Genomic DNA, 18,487 nt, shown 5'->3' on the forward strand with positions numbered 1-18,487 from the left:
CCACGGTCCCATGTCAACAAAAATGGTGGATCACTTAAATCTATTGGAGATTTGGCAACCATTGCGCATTCCCCAAGGCAAGTGGACTCATATCTCCATGCATTTTATGAGAGGTCTACATCCTACAACAAAAGGGTGGAACCATATTTTTGTTGTTATAAAATCATCAGCAGTGAGAGAGATGCAAAGTTTATGGGCAGTGTTTGGAAGGAATCGTTGATGCAATTGAGCACAAAATTAACCCCTAGCATTACCTACCATGCTCAAACTGATGATCAAACTGAAAGGGTAAATAAATGGCTTGAGGTATATTTCAGGTTTCTTTATTTTGAAACTCATAGGTATGCTTCTTTGAGTGGAAATACCAATAAAAATCTTGCTCACAGGTTCTACGGTCCCAGTTATTGGGAAGGTAGGAGTACCTGACCTATAAGTGGGAACTACCACCCACTTCAAGGGTCCATAATGTTTTGCATGCATCTTTATTGAAGAAACATGTTGAACCTGAGGTGATTGTTCCACTCAAGCTCTCTCCTATAGATGAGTTGGCCTAATAGAGTAATAATATACCCCAGAAAATACTGGGCTACAGGGACAAATTTCTGAGAAACAAGACAGTGGCTGAGTACTACATCAAATGGATGATGAGGCTACTTCGTTGCTAGTCTCAATTCTTGGTGCTCTTTTCTGTAAGGGACGTTATGCTACAGGTTCTTGAGTACATGGGCTTCCAATTGTCTTCTCTACACCAACAAATTCAGACCTGAAGGACACCACGATTGTTTTCTGGGAAGCTGTCATAGGAGCCCTATTGGATGCTTACTGCTCTGTAACTACAATAGCAGCCTTCTAGATTTAACATTATTACCCTAGGTGCGATTCTTGTGCAATTCCATTTTGAGAACACAAGTTGAACAGGAGGGGATTGTTACATTAGTAAAGTGGTAGGGTAGGTAGCTTAAGTGATGGACTCCTATTTTGTTCCAGTAGGTTTCCAGTTTCTTTTAATCTCATGTACTCGTGTAGTTATTGTGGGAATTAAATGTGAGCATGCCACGTGTCATAGGGCAACTCATTGATCCCAATGCTGGCCCTCTCACTCGAATTATATAAAAATGGCTTCAGTTGCTAGGACATCTTCTGATTGACAAACGTTTCGGCTTGTACCCACTCTCTTTGTGGTTGAATATACAAGAGGGCATAATACTAGCTATTGCTAGTTAGCCTCGTGTGAGCTACCATGGGACACATGTCTGATTACCGAGTAGTAGATCTTTTTCTCCCCTCTTCCCTTGTCTCTATAATATCGACTGTTTTAGTGTTGCTCCAGTTAGTAGTAGCAGTAGTTCTGTTTCAGACTCTCTCTGTCTCTGTCTCTCTCTCTCTCTCTCTCTCTCTCAGCAGCCTTTCTCCACTCCTCTGCCATATACAGCCAGCCTATCGCCCACGCCCCCTCAGCCATATGCCTTGTCCCAGTGCGCACCCTCCCGGGTCCCACCTGAGACGACAGATTACATCTTTACGGAGCTACATCGACTACGGGATCATACCGTAGCACAAGATCAGCTTATTCAGAGCATGCGCCAGGAGATCACTCACCTCCGTCAGGAGGTTGTCTCTCTCACTGCTACAGTCACAGCGGCCCCGCGCACTACACCAGAGGTGGAGGAGCGGATCGCTACCATCCAGACTGCTATTGCGGAGACTACCGGATGGGTGGACGTTGCGAGACGGGCACCCAAAGCAGCAGTCTCAGCCACCATCGCCGAGTAGGAACAGAGGGCCAGTAAGGCTCTCAACATCCGAGTACGAGGTATCCCCCGCGCAGATTCACTCACCCCCTTAGCGGACGCGACTGCTTTCGTGACCTCTACCCTCGGCCTGGATCGAGCATGCATGGCGCACAGGACGGGACCCCACGCGCCCACAGTGACTCATCATCCGATTCAGCGATATTTAGGCTCGACTTGCAGCACTTAGGCAGCGTGCTACACTACGAGACCACCCTACTATCTTCATGGATGAGGATCTCACACCTATGCAGGTGGAAGAGCGGCGCACCTTGCTTCAGCAGCGAGATGTAGCCCGTCAGGAGGAGAAGTGGGCTGTCGTCCGAGATGGCCGCCTATTAGTTGGCCCTCGCCGCCGAGCCCCACCAAGTACTCCAGACACGGTAGCAGAGTCCCCCCCCAAATAGGGAGACATGGTCTATGAGATTCAGACTCAGCACACAGTACCCTTGGCATGCACCATATGGAACTGTATTGGTACCCTATGGTCTGACCCTGGGAACTTCTCAGAGTCATACACTGGACGCGACATCGTTTTCTATACAGAGACACATGAGAGCCCCGAGCGCCCTCTCCCCTCGGTCAGTGGCTATACCTGGGAGTCAGTATTCCGTGAGGAGACCAGATATACTGGGGGGGTCCGAGGGTCAGGCAGAGTTGCAGTACTCCTTCGTTCAGCACTCACGAGCTTGACATCCGTGGTTAGACGGGATGTCCATGCCCGTTACCTATGGCTCCGATTCCGACGCCCCTCCACACGCCACCTCTTTATTGCAGTCTGCTACTTTCCTCCTGAGACGTCACATTTCGCACGGATGCTTCATGAGGATACGGGGGTATCCCCCTATCTAGATCTCTACTCAGACATTGTGGAGTTCTCTAGATACGGAGAGGTCCTCCTAGTTGGGGATTTCAACGCAAGGACAGGTGCACATCAGACATCACTCCTGGACTTCCACTTAGATCCGGTCCTATTACCTGAGATGGACACAGAGGACTCGGGCTTCCCCTGCTCCTCGGCTGACAGTCGCGCTCCCGTTACTGGGTATGGGCAGGCTCTTTTGGACCTTGGACATATACATGATCTGGTCATCTACAATGGACTAGACCGGTGGCCTGCCTCCTCTGGTTTCACATGTTTCCCACATGGCGGAGGAGCCAGTGTCGTCGACTACATTCTGGGATCTCCTGCTTTAGTCCCACAGATCACTGACTTCCGCCCTGCACCCTTACCTCCAGGAGCCAATCACACTTACCTGTTCTTTCATATCCTTGCGCCCCGAGCCCCTCCCAGCCACACCCCGCACTACACTACCTATCATGATATACACTTCGATCATAACCTCCCACCTGATTACTCAGCCCACCTAGCCTCCCTCCTCAGACACATAGACACCATACCCTCTCTAGATCACCGAGCCACCCTTATCACCCACTCCCTTCACAATGCAGCCCGCCACATCTTTCCTTCCACTACTTGGTCCACCCGCCCTCCACCCGCTGGCTCCACCCCTTGCAACAGCTGGTATGATGACGAGTGCAAAGCATTACGCCGCACACTCCGACTCACGACCCAGCGAAACGCTAGGGCCAAGCCACGTCTTACCAGGGATTATCGTCGACTAGTCCGTCGCAAGAAGCTAGCCTTCCTGCGCCAGAATGAGAATACGTTACTGAACATTTTGTTTAGTAGCAACTCCAAGGATTTCTGGAGGAAATTCCTAGAACGCTGATCCCCCTCCCCCCTCATAGACACTTTCCTCTGGCACACCTACGCACGCACACTCTATGATATCCCTGATCAGCCTCCTCCCGACCTCTCAGCCACCCCCCGCCCCACTTCTTGTATCCTCTTCACAACCCAGGGAGTCACCCACGTAGCCCATAAGCTTCGTAACGGTCGAGCTAAGGATCATGAGGGCCTATGCACAGAGTTTGTTGCCTATGGCATCAAAACTCTAGCCCCCATCCTGGCAACGCTGTTCAATGAAGCTGTCTGCCACGGCCCTAGAGCCTGGACCCTGAACACTATCACACCCATCCACAAAGCAGGAGATCCCATGGATCCAGGGAATTACAGGACCATCATGGTTGGACATGTTATGTCCAAGATCTATGCATCAGTGTTAGATGGCGAGGTCAGTGCTCGCGTAGAGGTACAGGGGCTCAGGGCATCCGGACAGGCCGGCTTCAGGGCGGATCACTCGACTTACGATCACATTTTTACACTTAGAGGGATCATTGAGGAGGCCAGACACAGGAGACAGAGAGTATATTGTTGCTTTGTGAATTTTCGCAAGGCATTCGACACCGTTCCCCGCGCCCGACTCATCAGACGTCTGCAGGAGTTAGGCTACGACTCGGTGATTATCTGGGCAGTAGTAGCTCTCTATGAGCGGGTGACGGGGCAGGTCAGGATTGGCACCAGTTGGACCCCAGAGATCACGAGCACTATCGGAGTCAAACAAGGATGTCCCTTGTCACCGACTCTATTTGGCCTCTACATCGACGAGCTCGAGACGACCATCAGGACACTCGGAGGTGTAGGCTGCTCTCTTGCGGAGGCTGTCATCCAGATTCTCCTGTACGCAAACGATGTAGTACTACTATCCTCTTCTGCTACTGGTCTTCAGCGAGACCTGGATGGACTTCAGGTCTTCTGTGATACACATGACTTGAAGGTCAACCTTGGGAAAACCAAGGTGATGATCTTCAACACTTCCAGACCCGCTATGCACCGAGAGCAGTTCCTCTTCGTCGGCGACCCTGTTGAGATAGTTGACTCTTACACATACTTGGGCGTTGTCTTCTTAGGCCTGATCTTCACGATGTGCCCGGCCATGCAGGCCAAGATCAGCCGGGGATACGCCGCTCTTGCCAGGCTGGAGCGACAGTGCTACCACTCCCACTTCCAGGACCCATGGACCAAGTCTCTCCTTTTTGATTCTTTGGTCCGCCCAACAGGCATGTACGGTAGCCCTTGGTGGGGAGTCGACCTTTTAGACACAGAGTGGGCTCGAGTCGAGCGCCTACAAATACTGATGTTTGCTCGGATGATCCGCAGCAAACCATCGGTACCACACCAGATCATTCTAGCAGAGTTCGGCGCCTCACCCCTATAGCTTGATGCGGCTTTTCAGGCTATCACCTATCTCACAGAGTCAGGGATTTCAGCTCCTCCGCCGATGGTCACCTCCGCCTACCTTGGCTAGCCCTATCCTTCTCTATGGCCTTATCCGTTGATGGGGACCAGCGATGCTAGTATAGTCGTCTTTCCAGTTGGTTCACTCAATTGGGCCTCGACTTAGACCGATGGCCTCCTTTTCAGTACAGCCTCGACGCTCCACCATCTCCCCTCTCCCCCACTGACCAGGAGGTCAACCGGCTCATTCGAGCGGATCTGCTCCAGCTCCACACCTAGCGGACATGGTTTCTTCACTCCGAGCTTCCTGTGAAGCTCGACTTCTATCGCCGACACTGCCTCCAGACCTCACAGGAGGGCTTCATCACACCTCCGGGTTATACACAGCTTCATCTACCACATGCGCTCCGGATCTCCCTCGGTTAGTTTAGGGTCTCGTCACACCGATTACAGATCGAGAGTGGACGCGCAGAGGGTATCCCACAAGAGGACCGCCTTTTCCCACTTTGCGACTTGCAGGAGATCGAGTCGGAGGAGCACTTTGCTTTCAGATGTCCTATCTATTATGCCATTCGAGGCCAGTACCACTGCCTCTTCCGCGACGGATTCGGCTCCCTCCCACACATGCTGCAGTTTTCGGATCAGCGATGCCTAGCCGCTTTCTTACATGAGATGACTCGCCACCGAGATACCTCTCTCCGAGCACGGCGACACGAGCAGCACACACAACGTGAGGACACCCAGTGGCGTATCACTGACTTCTTCCAGTCACAGGATACCTCTTCTCAGTATAGCTGATGACGCGGATGTGAGCGAGAGCCCGAGCCAGGACAGCTGCGCCAGCGGACAGACTCACACATCCAGGTCCATGACATCTCGTCTCTGCTCTCTGCCCGCCCCACCGGGGTTACCGTTGCCCTCATCCACAGGGCCACCCGCCGCCCCCGACGACCGAGCTCGACTAGGCCGCGTGACGTCAGAGGCCAATCATCTATCGCAGGGTTTTTTTCGACCTCCCATTTGACGGCCCCTCTATGATTGGTCTCTGACGATCACCACCTGCACATGTATACTGTATCTCCCCCCTCTGCCCCATTTTTGGTGCCCCCCCCTTCTTTTTTGTATCATCTGGAGGTAGACACATATTTTTTGTATCAGGACTAGACACACAGTCCTTCATAACCTCTTTTTTGTAGAGATGGTTGGTTGGCCCGTTTTGAGACCGCCACCGTTATGCTCATTGTATCAGTTATCTTTAGTCTCATAGACCTTCACGGTCTCCCGAAGACTTTAATAAACTTTCTTTCTTTCTTTCTCTCTCATAAGGCTGATTTGCTACATAAGGTGTCACCCTCAGCTTTAGGAACATTTGTATCTAAGCTTTTCAAGCACAGAAACTCACCTAGACATAAAGGTAGTTTCTCTTATTACCCTCCCCTTTGAGGGAGGAGTCTTTATGTATGTAAGGTTTTGTATTGTTTCAGGTCCCATAGGCCGATTTTTGGTCTTCAGAGGACGATAATATATTCTTCTTCTTCTTCTTCTTCTTCTTCTCTCTCTCTCTCTCTCTCTGTGTGCCCATTCCACCATTGGAGCTTCAAGAATGTCTTAATGATTGGATTATTACTTCTCCAGGATTGTTCTTGAAACCTTTACGGTTGTCACATATTACTATTTGTTCATTATACCTTTTATCTCCACCATGGGTTTCTCACAAGCTCAATCAGCTTTGGCGAATGAATCACACGACAAAATGGTGGCGCAAAAGATTGAGACACATTTGGCATTCTAAAATGCCACTCAAACAAGTTTTCTTGTGGCGAGTACTGTTGGGAGTTTTTCCATCTCGACAACTATTGGCACACATACATATTGCTCCGGCTATTTGTCGCAAATGCTTAGCCCCACGGGAGTCTCTGCCACATCTACTTTGGCATTGCTTCTCCACTCAGGATTTTCTCACTCTCCTTAGACAACGTGTATATGCCAGATTTTCAAATGTTGTTTTTGGAAAGTTTCTCCGGATCTTTGGGATACATAGATCATGATGTATATCTATCTTATATTGATTTTTTCTCTTGATCTAAAAACTTATAGAGAGAATAGCGCTAGCGTCAAGCCAATCTCATAAGAGATTTAGGGGAGTGCCATTTCTCTTATAGAACTAGTTCCATTCCTCCTATAGTAACGGGGAGAGTAGCACTTTTGCCATTCAGGAGAATGTCACTAGTTATCCCCTTGCAATGGGCTTAAACAATGCGTATAATGGCAATGGTGCCATTCTCCCTGTGCAAAGGGTAGATTGGAAGATGTATCATTTTCCACAACCTCCTATAAGAATGTGGGAAATGGCACTACTACCATTCTCCTTAACCTCATAGGAGGTGTGTGTATGTGTGTTTGTCCTATCATCTACCTTGTTGCAACAATTCTCAATGTACTAGTAAAGCAAATACAACCATATATTATTGCCCTTAACATTGCATAAGTGAGAATAATCCATTACCAGACCGTATTTCTCATCATCCTATTCCGGGATGATGATCTTGTAAAAGAAAGCAACATAATTTTCACCAAAAAAAAAAGCACTCTGGACTCTTTGGAAAGCTAGAAACCAGAGAGTCTTTGGAGATCTAGTTTTTTCTCCTTTTGTTTTCTTCTGTCATTCTGTGCAGCAATCGCTCTTCAATTGTCTGAAAACTCACAGCATAGATCAAGATGTCTATTTGTCCAACATGGACATTTTCACTTGATGTAATATTTCAGCTTACCAGTTTTTTTCTAGATAGCTATCTTGTAATATAAAGCACTCAAAGTTTTCACTAAAATAGTGTGTGTGTGTGGTAAGCAATGCGTCTATTTGAGGTAAATATAGTTTTTGCAACCTATCCCTAGCAGCCACTTTTCTGTTCTCTCTTCATTTAACCTCTCAATAACATCTGACGAAGTTAGATAAGGGAATAGAAAGACTGGTGAATGTGAGACGTCGTTTATTTAGGGGACCCATAAATCGGTTCCATTTCTCGTTTTTAGACATGGATGTGATGGCTGCAATGGTGTACATCCATTTTTCTTAGAAATAATGCAGTAATACCCAAAAGAGCGCTAGCATTTATTGTTATTTTTTCCAATTAAGTGCCCTAGAAACATGAAAGCCTTTGTTTCACATGTTAATATTTTAAGATACTATCACGAGGACGTGAGTTTTGATACTTGCATGTGGCCTCGACCCCGGGAATCAAGTGGCGAGGTCATGGGATGAGGGTGTGCAAGTTTCCCCCTAGGAAATTGTGCCTTGGGGGAAATGCAAGCTCTAGGGCCAAGAGGGGCCCAAAGAACCTTAGAATTAAGATTGGTCATTGGTGGGGCTTTTAAAAAGGCCCCACCAGAGGGGGCCTAGGGCAAATGGAGGCCCTTGGGGGCAACCAAGGCATGGGCTGCCACGTGGCAAGCTCATGCAGTCCCCTTTTTGGAAAGATTGGACGGGGAAGAATGGTGCGGGGAGAATCACGTAAGAAAGGATCCTCACGGTAGTTAGCACCTGCACGGAGAAAAGACGAAAGTCGGAGTTCCCAGCAGGGAGAGTGTCCGTGGCCGTACGACAGTACGGAAGGGGTTGACAGGCTTGTACGGAGCATGGATAGTCACTTCTGACATATGGATGTGTACGGAAGGTAGCGTAGTAATCAAGGTTGATGTGTATGGATGGGCTGCGCAGGCATTAAATGCAACTGTACGAAATTAGTCCATGGAGTTAACGCTGCTGCTACGGAATGGTACGAACATTGGTACGGAGAGCCGTACGCATCATTCACTTCTTGAGTGTACGGGCGGTAGACAGGCTCCCAAAACTTGCACATAGTACTCTTGATTGCAGCTAAGGGTGCTCCCGTGGCTCGAGTAGGAAGGCTGAACCGCATGCTCAAATCTACCGTACAATATGTATAGGCGATATTAGGGCTTGGAGTTGGCCAACTATAAAGCTCATTTGGGCTGTTTGTAGGAGCTTTGGGTTGTGTGTACATGCATTTGGGTCAAGGGTGCTTGGTGTAGCTAACCACGTGGCCACGTGAACAAAAAGCTAGCAAGAAGTGTGCATTGGCTCATGGAAGAGCTTGGAATCAGCATTGGGCTAGTAAAGGGTTCACACATGCTCTCTCTTGTAGGCCCGTGAGCATTGGGCTGGTTTTTGAAGAGACTTGCTTGGCAGGATGATCACAATGAATGCTTGTAGAGATTGTTTGTATTCTGAGCACCGAGGGAAGCTCTATTATGCTGTCACCCATTGTTTGGGTATCCCAGTGGACCAGTGAACACTTGTGACTGTCTGGGGAACGTATGGCCTTGCTTGAGCTGTTAATAATGGCTCTCATGTGAAATGCAAGTGTTTTGCACCGAGTATGGATGCCTATGTCACATGGGTGTGATAGCAGAGCCCCATAGGGCTAATGTATTGTGATACTGATGCCTATTGGGTAAGGGAAGAGCATTGAATGCGAGTGAATTGGTACTCAGTGTGTAATCTCCTTGTGGCACTAAAAGGGGCGCCAAGGCTTTGGGGCCAGTCTGTGTCTTTGTATTTGAGCAGGAGCGCTCTAGCTCACCCTATCTGTCTGTGGAGTGTTTGCTGAGTATTCTTTTGTGAAGGCTTTTCTTTGGTTAGTGTTTTGCCACCCTCTTGTTAGCCTTGAGGCTGGTTTCATGGTTCCGTTGCCGAGACATTACCATCTTTTGTAAGGTGGTGAGCCTGTGATTGTCTCTGGTGAAGTGTTGTTTGCTGTAATTCGATTACAGTGAGAAGAAAATCAGCAAATATGTCTTTGACAGACAATGATTGGGATATGGAGGAGCAGTCCTCCCACGATGAGCAGGAAGAGCAATCTATGCATGAGGGAGCCTTCCAGGATGACCAAAATGTTGAGGCACAGCAAGTGGTAAATGCTTTTGGTGTGAGTGCCTCTCAGTTTTATTGAAGCCTCTTTGCAGTCACTTGATTCTTTCCGGACAGCCTTGAATATTTTTTGCTCAGCTGCAGGGGCACACATTAACTGGCATAAATCCTTCGGCTTTTGGATGAGTGATGAGGAAACTCCAGACTGGGGAGCTGACCTTGGCTTTTCTTGGATTCTGAGGGGTGTTCCTGTCAGATATCTGGGATGCCAGATAGGGTTGGGCATCTCTCCAGCACAGTAGTTTGCCCCAGTACTGGAAAGTATAAGAAAAAAGCTACATTTTTGGAGCTCAGAATATCATCCGTGGATCTAGAGAGTATACCTCCATCCCCAATGTCAAAGACCAGTGCATCTTCTCCGAGACCTTGAAGAGCGATCACCTGTAGAGGAATAGCTGTCCTCGAAAAAGCTCCCATTCAAGTGGTGGAAGTAATAGGCAACTCAACTACTCATTCCACTGGGATGGTTGCATCTATCTGCTGAACCCTGCGTGCTACCCCTCTGAGGTGACTCACGGATTGCAGTCTCTGATCCTCAGGTAGCCTGATAAATGCCTTCCAAGTACCTACTCTGTAGGCAGGGCCTCTCTCCCATCTAGACCATTGCATGTAATGGGAAGTGCCCAGTGGTTTGCCATGCTCATCAAGTATACTATCATTCCAAATGACCGGCTGCCTATCAATCTCTTCTAGGGTAGAGGACGGAACCGTTCGGATAGATCATGGGCACCGAGAGAGGGGAATTCCCTTTTTTCGTTTCACGGTTGGTAATGCCAGGAGATTTCAGCTGAACAGTAGGGGTTGGGTTCCCTCCAGAGCCCCCCATTGGGACAGCTTCTTCATCACTGCAGATTTGCGTAGGAATTTCTGGAGGAGGCTCTGGAAATCCCTCAAAAATAGCCTTGGGATCTTGGAGGTTGTGGTTGTATGGAGGTGCACCTATCAGGTGCTTGTAGTGGGACCCGGGAGAGTGGGAGCGGATAGATCATGGGCACCGAGAGAGGGGAATTCCCTTTTTTCGTTTCACGGTTGGTAATGCCAGGAGATTTCAGCTGAACAGTAAGGGTTGGGTTTCCTTCAGAGCCCCCCATTGGGACAGCTTCTTCATCACTGCAAATTTGCGTAGGAATTTCTGGAGGAGGCTCTGGAAATCCCTCAGAAATAGAAAGATCACTCTTTTCTTTTGGCTTTCTATTCATGGAGGGATTGCAGTGAACCTGTGGAGATCACGTTTTGGGGCTGATCCCACTTGCCCTCGCTGTCATTCTGCAGAGGAGTCAGTGCGACATTGCCTTTGGGACTGCAGTCAGGCGAGGACTATTTGGAAAGGGGTTGCGAGGATACTAAGCGTTTTTCATACTTCCCCTTTCTTCATGACTTGGGGCTCGGTCGCATGGTTATCCCTTACTGGGCCCCAGGTGTTTTATGAGGGTGAGCCTTCTTCTTGGACTCTCAGTCCGCCGGTAGGTGATAGAGCCCTGCTCTCTTCAAGTTGTACCACTTACTCCCTTCAGGGCTTCTCATGCTTCAGTGGACACCTCTTGGGAGATCTTGGCTAGCATTTCCTCTTGGCACATTAGGAGAGCCAGATGTACAGAGGCCTTGGATGGCACCCAGATACACCCTTCACAGGTGTTCACGGGTATTTGGACTGACATGGTTCACACTTTGATAGCCATTTGGGCTAGCATGCAGGGCCCTTCACGGGCAGCCTCTTCTAGAAGGATTGTTTTTCTTCGAGTTTGGAAGGGTTCTCCCTTTTTCTCGGAGGTTTCTACTGGATTGAGATGGCACTATCAGCCCCAATTCTTTCTTTTTGGCTCTTGAGCTTTTCATGCATTGCATGGTGTATCCCGTATGGAGCTTGCTGTAATGGTTTTCTTTAATACTTAATAGAAGTCTCTTTTTGGGGGGGAAAAAAAAAACCAGCGGGTATAAAACAATAAGTCTGAAGTTTCAAGAAAGTAGGGAAGCTAGAGAATGCTTCCAAGTCTCCTTTTAACAAAGGGAAGAAGCGTGATAGGCCAGGTTCTAATTCATTGTCACGTGAGGAAAGAAAAGCCTTGATGGAGGCTAATAAATGCTTTCACTCTAAAGAAGAGGGCCATATGGCACGGGATTGCCCAAAACGCAAGCAAAAAGGGAAAGCGGATGATAGGGAAGAACAAAAAGGCAATAATCCTAAACCATCTGTAGGGTTAATGCCTGATGTTATCAGTGAGCAGCCTAATGATGATGCTACAGAGCGTTGCAGAGCATGGGGCAAAGTCAGGGATTAGATGCCATTGATTTTCTTTCACCCAGGTGCTCGTGCAAGTTTAATCTCTCCAAAATTGGTAGGCAAAATTAGAATCTGTGCAGAAGAGATGGGGCCTATGAGTGAGGCAGGATTGGCTTGTCTTGGGTTTAGCACTCCGGTTACCCCTATCATTGGAAAGCTCTGATTGCATATACACAGCTTTGTGGACAGTGAGGAATTTTATATAATGCCTCTTGAGGGCTATGATGTTTTGCTGGGAATGCCTTGGTGTCACAAAGTACATGCTTTGGTGGACACATATAATCGGAAGATCTCCTGGAACATAGAGGAAAGAAGCATGTTTTCGATGTCAAACTAAAGGGAGAGTTAGTCCTTGTTGTATCTGCTTCAGCTATATACTCAGTAATGAAACATCATATTTCCGCGTATTTAGTTTTTGCAAAGGATACTAAGTGTGCTGATCCACAATTTGTAATCTCTAAGCTTGATAAAGAGCGGACAGGTTTTTGACTCGTTGCCGGGTGAACTTCCACCTGAGAGGCCTGAGGATCATGCGATTGATATAGTGCTAGGCAATAGTCCACCAAGTAGGGCACCTTATAGGGTGAGTGCAGCTCAGCAAGAAGAAATCATGAGCCAGGTGAAGGACCTTTTGGATAAGGGGCTGATTTATCCCAATTCTTCCCCTTACTGCTCACCGGTTTTGTTGGTGCAAAAGAGTGATGGTTCTTGGAGAATGTGCATTGATTATCGTGCACTCAACAACATAACCATAAATTGGAGAATGTGCATTGATTATCGTGCACTCAACAAGATAACTATAAAAAATAGATTTCCAATTCCAAGGATTGATGGAAGGGTCAGCCATTTTCAGTCGCATAGATCTCAAGAGTGGGTATCATCAGATACGCATTCGTCCAGAGGATGTGTCCAAGTCAACTTTTAGGACTAGCTTTGGGTTGTATGAGTTCTTAGTTATGCCATTTGGGCTTACGAATGCTCTTGCCAATTTTAATCGGATGATGGACATAATCTTCCGTGAGCATAGGTCTTTTGTGGGCATTTTCTTTGATGACATGATTGTGTACTCAAAAGATGAGGCAGAGCACAGGAAGCATCTGGCAATTGTGTTTGCAGAACTCAGCAGATTGTAAATGCAAAGAATAGTGAAATCTTTATGCCTGAGATTCACTTTTTGGGGCACATTATCTCTAAGGATGGAGTGCGCATGGATCCCGTGAAGATTGAAGCAATTCGCAACTGGCCATAGCTTAAGAATTTGCATGAAGTACGAAGCTTTTTGGGCTTATGCTCATACTACATGCGATTTATACGGCATTTTGCTGAAATTGCTTCACCAGTCTATGCTGTGCAGAAGAAGGGAGCATACTTAAAAACCAAATTGCAGCATTTGAGATGCTCAAATAAAAGCTTACCATAGACCCAGTCTTGATCTTACTAGATCTTTGGAAAGCTTTTCACGTCCAAGCTGATGCATGTGGAAAGAATGGCCTTGGAGCGGTCATTATGCAAGGACGGGTAGTGGCCTATGAGAGTAGAATCTAATCCCTAGAGATTTCATTGCATATTGTAATCCCCTCTCCCTTGATGCCAAGAAGATGGGCCTTCACCCTATTAGGAATCCCACCTCTTTTCACACAGCCTGCACATGAACTTGCGAGCGCCTCCTTTCTTGGAGTCGTAGGCACCCAGGAGATCGACTTGACTCCTCCAAAAATTTGCTTGGGTGAATTCTACCTCGGAATGAGACTCAGGGATAGGGCTTCTTGAAGCCATGGAAGCTTGAAAGGGGAGCTAAAACTGAAAAGAGAGCCAAGGGTTGAAAGAGAGGCGTGAAACTTGAAAGTGGGGGCTGAAAGAGGAGGGAACAGAAGGCTGAAAGAGAGGGCTGAAAGAGGGGGCTGAAGGAGGATTGAAAGAGGGCTGAAGCTTGAAAGAGGGCTGAAGGAGTGGAGTTTGAGCTTCGAAGGAGGGCTGAAGGGGAGTAGATGATGATGGAGGGATGAAGCAGCTTGCAGGAGAGAAAAGAGTGCAAAAAGTGAATGGGTTTCAAGGAGGGCTGGAAAACCTTGAGGATGGATAGAGTATGAGGCTGAAGGAGTAAAACATTGCATAAGAGGCCAAAATCGAAATCAAAACAACCAAAATCGGGTTGGCGGTAGACTTTCGCGACATTTGGAGACCCTAGACGCTTAGTTTTTTGAACGGGCCATTTCTGTGCCTTGAAACGTATTTTAGGCTGGCTGAAATGTTTCAGCCAGCCGTTTCAAGATCTAGGCTTCCTTGAAATGGCGTTTCAGGCCTGGGCTCTGAAACACGTTTCAACGTAACTGTGGTCTAAGCATAAGACACAATGGGAAAAATTTCTGCCCTTAGTAGAATTTGCTTACAACAATACTGTGCATACTTCCACTAGGAAATCTCCTTTTGAAATAGTGGAAGGAGGCAGGAAAGTTCCACCTATCTTGCATACAAAGGATAAGATCTTTGAAGCTATTAGGTATGTTGAAAGCATGGATGTGGCATATAAGAAGGTGAAGCAGGCTCTCCAGAAGACCCAGACAAAGCAAAAGAAGACAGCTGATTGTCATTGTCGTGAATTGATATTTAATGAATGTGATTGGATTCTTTTGCACTTTGAAAAGGCAAGGCTGAAAAAGAAAAGGGGCAAAGACGGTTGTTTCCCAAACTCAGCATGAGATATTATGGAGCTAAGTGATGTAGTTGAGTTGAAGCTACCGGATCACTGGAGGATTCACCATGCTTTTCGTGTGACACCTCATCCCGTGATCTCGCCACTTGATTCCCGAGGTCGAGGCCACATGCGAGTATATTAAAACTCATGCCCTCGTCACATACGCCTCTCTTGAAATATGACAAGCGACATCGATTGCATCTGGATGGCAATTCATATAAACTGCAAAAACCCACTCATAGTGACTAGTACACTGATCATAGAAGTCTAAAGGCAGATATACTGTCCGCAAGCAGTACCTCGGGTGAAACAAGAAATGTCACCAAGCAATCTCTAGATATCTGAGCCTGTCAGTAACATAGAGACAGAGGTACTACCCCTCTCTTGAGCATTAGGCACTGCTCCAGACCTATGCTCTGTTGAGTCTGAAGGAGCCACAACCAAAGTTGGATCAAGATTGGATCAAGATGAAAAGCATCTAGATAGAGCTGTAATAACTAAGGTGGGCATTTTTTTCATATTTTGAGTTTGACAATCATTGTAATTCTCATTTTTTGTTTCTGATTTCTTTGCAGAAAACTATGGCTTCGAGTTTTGGTTCCAAGGTGTCTTTCAAATATCTTGAACATGCTTGGTATTTTACGGAGCACAAATCAAAGTATTTTTTGGTGATTACTGCCAAGAATGTGTCAAGCGTGAAATATTCTCTAGAGGCAGTAAGAAATGGTGGCATCGTCTCAACCATCAACATTAAAGAAAACAATTTGATAGAAGTTGTGTGTAAAGAGAAGAATGACGATGTGGTCTACAAGTGACGAGCTACGCACAAGCACTTCTTGAAGTCCTTACCAGATTCAATTGAGGGATCCCAAGAATTACTTAGTACCTTAGAAGCATTGAAGAAAATATGAGATGCATTTTCAAGTGGTGGTGTTGTACCTTCACCAGTAGTAAGTACGCCATCTATAACTTGTAGCCCTCAAGTTGTACCGTCAATATCTGTGGCGATAACTACGGTATCTCCGACAAGAGTAACTATAATATCTGCGGCAGTAACTACAGTATCTCCAACTGTACCTACACCATCGACTGCTGCAACTACAAGAACAAGATCGGGTTGTTTCCCAAACTCAGCATGAGATATTATGGAGCTAAGTGATGTAGTTGAGTTGAAGCTACCGGATCACTAGAGGATTCACCATGCTTTCCGTGTGACATCTCATCCTGTGACCTCGTTACTTGATTCCTGAGGTCAAGGCCACATGCGAGTATATCAAAACTCATGTTCTCGTCACATACCCTTCTCTTGAAACATGGCAAGCGACCTCGATTGCATCTGGATGGCAATCCATATAAACTGCAAAAACCTACTCATAGTGACTAGTACATTGATCATAGAAATCTAAAGGTAGCTATACTGTCAGCAAGTAGTATCTCGGGTGAAACAAGAAATGTCACCAAGCGACCTCTAGATATCTGTGTCAGTAACATAGAGACAGAGGTACTACCCCTCTCTTGAGCATCAGGCACTGCTCCAAACCTATGCTCTGCTGAGTCTGAAGGAGCCACAACTAGATCAAGCTGAAAAGCATCTAGATAGAGTTGTAATAACTAAGGTGTATGTGCCAGATTATCCTCTTCCAACCACTTTGCATGTAATGGAGAATAATTTTTGAATTTTACTAAGTAGTGGCGGGAAACTCTACCTCTGCTCTTCCTTTCCTTATGTTCCAAAATCATTTTGGAACTAGGATCTCATCCAATTCCTCAACCTCTGGTTGCATCTCATCAGGCACGTACAATATGTACGGGCCTGAAGGAGCCACAACCAAAGTCGGATCAAGCTGAAAAGCATCTAGATAGAGCTGTAATAACTAAGGTGTATTTGCCAGATTACCCTCTTCCAACCACTTTGCATGTAATGGATAATAATTTCTGAATTTTACTAAGTAGCGGGGGAAACTCTACCTTTGATCTTCCTTTCCTTATGTTCCAAAATAGTTTTGGAACTAAGATCTCATCTAATTCCTCAACCTCTGGTTGCATCTTACCAGGCATATCCTCTGGCATATCACCCTTGAAAGGTTTAAAGATATCTGCCCGTACAATATGTATGGGCAAGAGTAGGGGTTGGAGTTGGCCAACTACAGAGCTTATGTGGGCTGTTGTAGGAGCTTTGGGCTGTGCATGCATGCATTTGGGTCAAGGGTGCTTGGCATAGCTAACCACTTGGCCACGTGAGCAAAAAGCTAGCAAGAATTGTGCATTGGCTCGTGCAAGAGCTTGGAATGAGCACTGGACTAGTAAAGGGTTCACACATGCTCTCTCGTGTAGGCCCGTGAGTATTGGGCTGGTTTTTTAAGAGACTTGCTTGGGAGGATGATCACAATGAATGCTTCTAGAGATTGTTTGTACTTCTGAGCACGGGGTAGCTCGGTTATGCTTTCACCTTGTGGCACTCTTCAATTACTAAAGAAATACTGAAAGGAGTGCGAAGGCTTTGGGGCTAGTCTGTGTCTTTGTATTTGAGCAGGAGCGCTCTAGCTCTCCCTATCTATATGTGGAGTGTTTGCTGAGTATTCTTTTGTGAAGGCTTTTGTTTGGTTAGTGTTTTACCATCCTCTTGTTAGCCTTGAGGCTGGTTTCAGATACCATATAGAAGAACAATTGTCTCATTTTTTCTTTTGATGCAACTAAAGTTTTCTTATGTAGGGCACTTTGGCATGTTGTCTCAGGTGAAAGAAATGACATTGGAGGAGAAAAAATCACTTCTGTTTTTTTCAACAGGAAATGATAGGGCTCCAGTTGGAGGCCTTGGTAGCCTCCAGTTCATTATTCTACGTAATGGGGAGGATACAGATAGGTATTGCAACTCTTTCTCAGCATCAGTTGCTTCATATAAAATATGCTCGAGTCAAATAGAGTTTAAGGGATTCTTTTTTGATAGGGTAAATAACAAGTCTTATAACGTGTCTAAATAACAAGTCTTATAACTTGTGTAGGTAGAGTTGAAGGGGTTCTTTTTTTAATAGGCAAAATAACAAGTCTTATAACTTGTCTATGTTTGAATTATTCACAGGTTGCCAACATCCCATACGTGCTTCAACGTTTTAATGTTGCCAGATTATACATCGAAGGCCAAGCTAGAGAATAGGTTAAAATTGGCCATTTCTAATTCAACTGGTTTTGGTCTTCAATAAGCAGCCAAGTTGTGCACAAGTCCGCATTCTTTATTTATCTTTACTTTGGAAACAACATTGTAAACTTTCAAAGGGCGATCTCAAAGATACTTGTGCATAGGTCCACATCTTTATTCCTTGTAACATATATCCTTATTATTTTTTGGTGATGATATTGTAAATTCCAAAGGGTGATCCTAAATTATTATAATTATAATTCAAATTCTCTCTCTCTCTCTCTCTCTCTCTCTCTCTCTCTCTCTCTCTGTGCAGAAGGGAATTCACTTTTGTAGTCCTGTGCGTGATAACAATGCCGAGTGTTTGGAAACAACTAGTCCTGCGTGTGATAACATGGCCAAGTGTTTGGAAACAACATGGTTAGGAATGGGTTTGGAAACATTGCAAAGTTTGGATTTCATTTTCAAATGTTTAGAAATGTCGCCTTTTTG

General features: G+C 46.3%; 1 protein-coding gene across 3 annotated transcripts in view; it reads left to right on the plus strand.

The window, feature by feature from the left end:
- The window catches only part of LOC147887121 (uncharacterized), a 189,252-nt gene extending 171,019 nt beyond the window's left edge, over positions 1-18,233 (plus strand). For all 3 annotated transcript variants that reach the window (XM_087394913.1, XM_087394915.1, XM_087394914.1), the window contains exons 31-32: positions 17,595-17,722; positions 17,939-18,233. In XM_087394913.1, coding sequence (XP_087251039.1) covers positions 17,595-17,722; positions 17,939-18,059 — 249 coding nt within the window. In that variant the 3' untranslated portion in view covers positions 18,060-18,233. The remainder of the gene's footprint in view (positions 1-17,594; positions 17,723-17,938) is intronic.
- The last annotated feature ends 254 nt before the right edge of the window (positions 18,234-18,487 follow it).

The sequence above is a fragment of the Dipteris shenzhenensis genome, chromosome 23, assembly GCF_047967505.1.
Source record: "Dipteris shenzhenensis isolate YYH24624 ecotype China chromosome 23, Dip_SZ_1.0, whole genome shotgun sequence".
NCBI lineage: Eukaryota > Viridiplantae > Streptophyta > Polypodiopsida > Gleicheniales > Dipteridaceae > Dipteris > Dipteris shenzhenensis.